Source organism: Orycteropus afer, unplaced genomic scaffold, assembly GCF_000298275.1.
Source record: "Orycteropus afer afer isolate SDZICR_OR568_19922 unplaced genomic scaffold, OryAfe1.0 scaffold00098, whole genome shotgun sequence".
Lineage (NCBI taxonomy): Eukaryota > Metazoa > Chordata > Mammalia > Tubulidentata > Orycteropodidae > Orycteropus > Orycteropus afer.
In genome coordinates this window covers 7925872-7928998 of record NW_006921685.1, presented here as the reverse complement: position 1 = coordinate 7928998, position 3127 = coordinate 7925872, and the positions used below count along the sequence as shown (strand labels likewise).

The 3127-nt window shown below is 37.0% G+C and overlaps 1 protein-coding gene across 1 annotated transcript in view; it reads left to right on the top strand.

The window, feature by feature from the left end:
* Positions 1-2524: 2524 nt before the first annotated feature.
* GC (GC vitamin D binding protein) overlaps positions 2525-3127 on the top strand; it is a 159495-nt gene continuing 158892 nt past the window's right edge. The window contains exon 1 of the mRNA XM_042781221.1: positions 2525-2613. Coding sequence (XP_042637155.1) covers positions 2525-2613 — 89 coding nt within the window. The remainder of the gene's footprint in view (positions 2614-3127) is intronic.

Sequence of the window (3127 nt, the reverse complement as noted above, 5' to 3'; positions counted from 1 at the left end):
TCGTGATACTGCCTCAGAAACCCAAGGAGGGGTCGCTACTAGTCGGGTCCGACTCAACGGCGCATAACAACAACAACAACAACATCCTTAGTTGCTTGATTAATCTCAATATTTTAAAATATATATTTATTGATTTAATATGCTGGGTTTTACCTGAGAAACAGAACGATGATTCTAAAATGTAGCTTCCTCATTTTTCCATTGTACAGGTGTTCCATTGTACATATGTTGAAATCAAACTTGACCTGGATTTCAGTCTTTACTCTGAACTTTCAGACTTTTTTAACCTCTCTGAACGTTTTTCTAGTTGTAAAAGGGAAAATAATAATACACACCTCATAGAGTTGTTTGAGAATTCACTTTGTAAAACAAATACGTATTAAGCAACTCTCTGTTCTCCGTTCTAGGTAATATGAAAGGAACTGAGTGTACAATGGTTAACAAACTTTAAAAGAATGTCTGACCTCCTGAAATCTGAAGTTTAGGAGAATGGTCAAGCATTAATGAAATAGTTATATAAGGAAATCATTAACCTGAAAATGTTAAGCTGCTGAGAGCTATAAGAGCTTTTACCTAGTCAGCTTCCCCTGGAGAAATAATGCTAGAGCCAAGATAAAAGATATGGGTAGACATTAACAATATAAAACCAAACCAAACCCACTGCCACTGAGTAAATACCCACTCATAGCAACCCTATAGGACAGAGTAGAACTTCTCCACAGGCTTTCCAAGGCTGTAAATCTTTATGGAAGCACACTGCCTCATCTTCCTCCCAAGGAGCAGCTGGTAGGTTCAAACAATAGACCTTTTGGTTAGCGGCCCAATGTTTTAACTACAATACCACCAGAGTTCCTAACAATATAAAGGAATAGGAGAAAACAGTATGTGTAAAGGCCTTGTGGCAGAAGAGATCTTGGGAAGGTGTTAGGTAGTCAAAGAAAACCAAGGCCTTTGAAGTACAAAAAATGAGAGGCAAGGGAATGTGGAATGACGTTGATTGATAAGACAAAGCCATAAGGTACTTTTAGGTTCTTTATGCTAGATGGAATGGAAACCACAGAAAGGTGAAAGAAAAGGAAAGAAAACTTTCTGGTAATGTAGAATACAGATTGAAGAACATGCATATTGAATTCAAATAGAGTTAGGAAGCTATAGCAGAAACCTAGTCAAGAAATAAAGGCAACTTGCCTAGTATAGTTTTGACAGTGGATGTTGAATGAATTGGAGAGGCATTTAGGAAGTAAAAAAGGCAAAAAAAAAAAAATTGATGAAGGTTATAGAAGAGTAGACTCCTGCATTTTTTCTAGCTCACCTATTTATATTGTAATTTTATCTGTGACAGGAGCTCTGGTGGCATAGTGCGTAAGGCATTTGACTGCTAACCAGAAAGCTGGTGGTTCAAACCTTCCCAGCCACTCCTGGGAAGGAAGATGTGGCAATCTACTTCTATAGTGATCCTGCCTCAGAAACCCAAGGAGGAGTTTCTATGAGTCAGATCCAACTCAATGGCAGTAATTATTATCTGTGACACAGAGACAGTAGAAAAGATCAGTTTTTCCTAATTTTAAAACATATTGTACAACTACAGTAATCAAAACAGACTGGTACTGGTCTAACAATACAGAGACCAATGGTATAGAATTGAAGGTCCAGAAATAGACCCACATATCTATGGTCAGTAAGTCCATTCAATGAGGAAAAGGTCTCTTTGAAAACTGGTGTTCAGAAAATTGGATTTCCACATGTAGAAAAATGAAAGAGGATCCATATTTCACATCATTCACAAAAACAAATTCAAAATAGATTAAGGATATAAATGTACAAACTAAAACCATGAAATTCTTAGAAGAAAATGTAGGGGCAATGTGGTCAAGTGTGGCTTTTAACAAAGGACTGTATAATATAATAAGAAAAGCACAAACCACAAACAACAAAATTAATAAGTGAAATCTAATAAAAATTAAGAATTTAGTTCAACAAAAGATTTTACTAAAAAACTGGAAAGACAAGCATATCTTTGGAAACCATATATCTGATAAGAATCTAATAACCAAATATACATAAAACTTCAACTTAACAACAAAAATACAACTCAGTCATCAAATGAGCAAAGGACTTGAGTTGACATTCCTCAAAGAGAACATTCAAATGGCCACCATTAGTCATCAGAGAGATCCAAATCAAAACTACAATAAGACACCATTTTATTCCCACTAGGATGGCTAGGTCGGATCTGACTGAACGGCACATAACAACAACAACAGGATGGCTAAAGGAACTCTAGTGGTATAATGGTTAAAGTATTCAGCTGCTAACCAAAGGATCAGCAGTTTGAACTCAGCAGCCACTGCATGGGCAAAAGATGAGGCAGACTATTCTGTGAAGATTTACAGTCTTGGAAACCCTGTGGGGAAGTTCTACTCTACCCTATAGGGTCACTACAAGTTGGAATCAACTCAATGGCAGTGGGTTTGTTTTTTTGTTTGTTTGTTTGTTTGTTTGTTTTTGGGGGGAGTGTGTTAAGATGGCTAAGATTGAAAATAAAATAACAAATGCTGAAAAGGATTTGGAGAAATTGGAGCCCATATCCATCGCTGATGGGAATGCAAAAAGGTACACCTCTTATGGAAAACAGTGTGGTTGTTCCACATAAAAACTAAAAATTGAACAACTATACCAACCACATCAAACTCACTGTCATCGAGTCAGATCAGACTGATAACAACCCCTCCTTGGGTTTCCAAAGCAGTATCACTATGTAAGTAGATTGCCTAACCTTCCTTCCAAGGAGTGGCTAGTGGGTTTGAACTGCCAGCCTTCTGAAAAGTAACTATATGACCCAGAAATCCCATGTCTAAGCATATATCCAAAAGATTTGAGAGCAGAGACTCAAACATATATGTACATCAATGATTATTATAACACTATTCACAATATCCAAAAAGTGAAAACATCCTAAATACCCATTGTGATAGTTAAAGTTGTGTGTCACTTGGCTGGACCATGATTCTGAGTGGTTTAAACAGTTGTGATGTGGTCATTCCCATGATGAGATCTGACGTATGTACTTTGAGCAGCCAATCAGTTGAAAGGGAGTTTCCTTAGGGATGTGGCCTGCTTCATATAT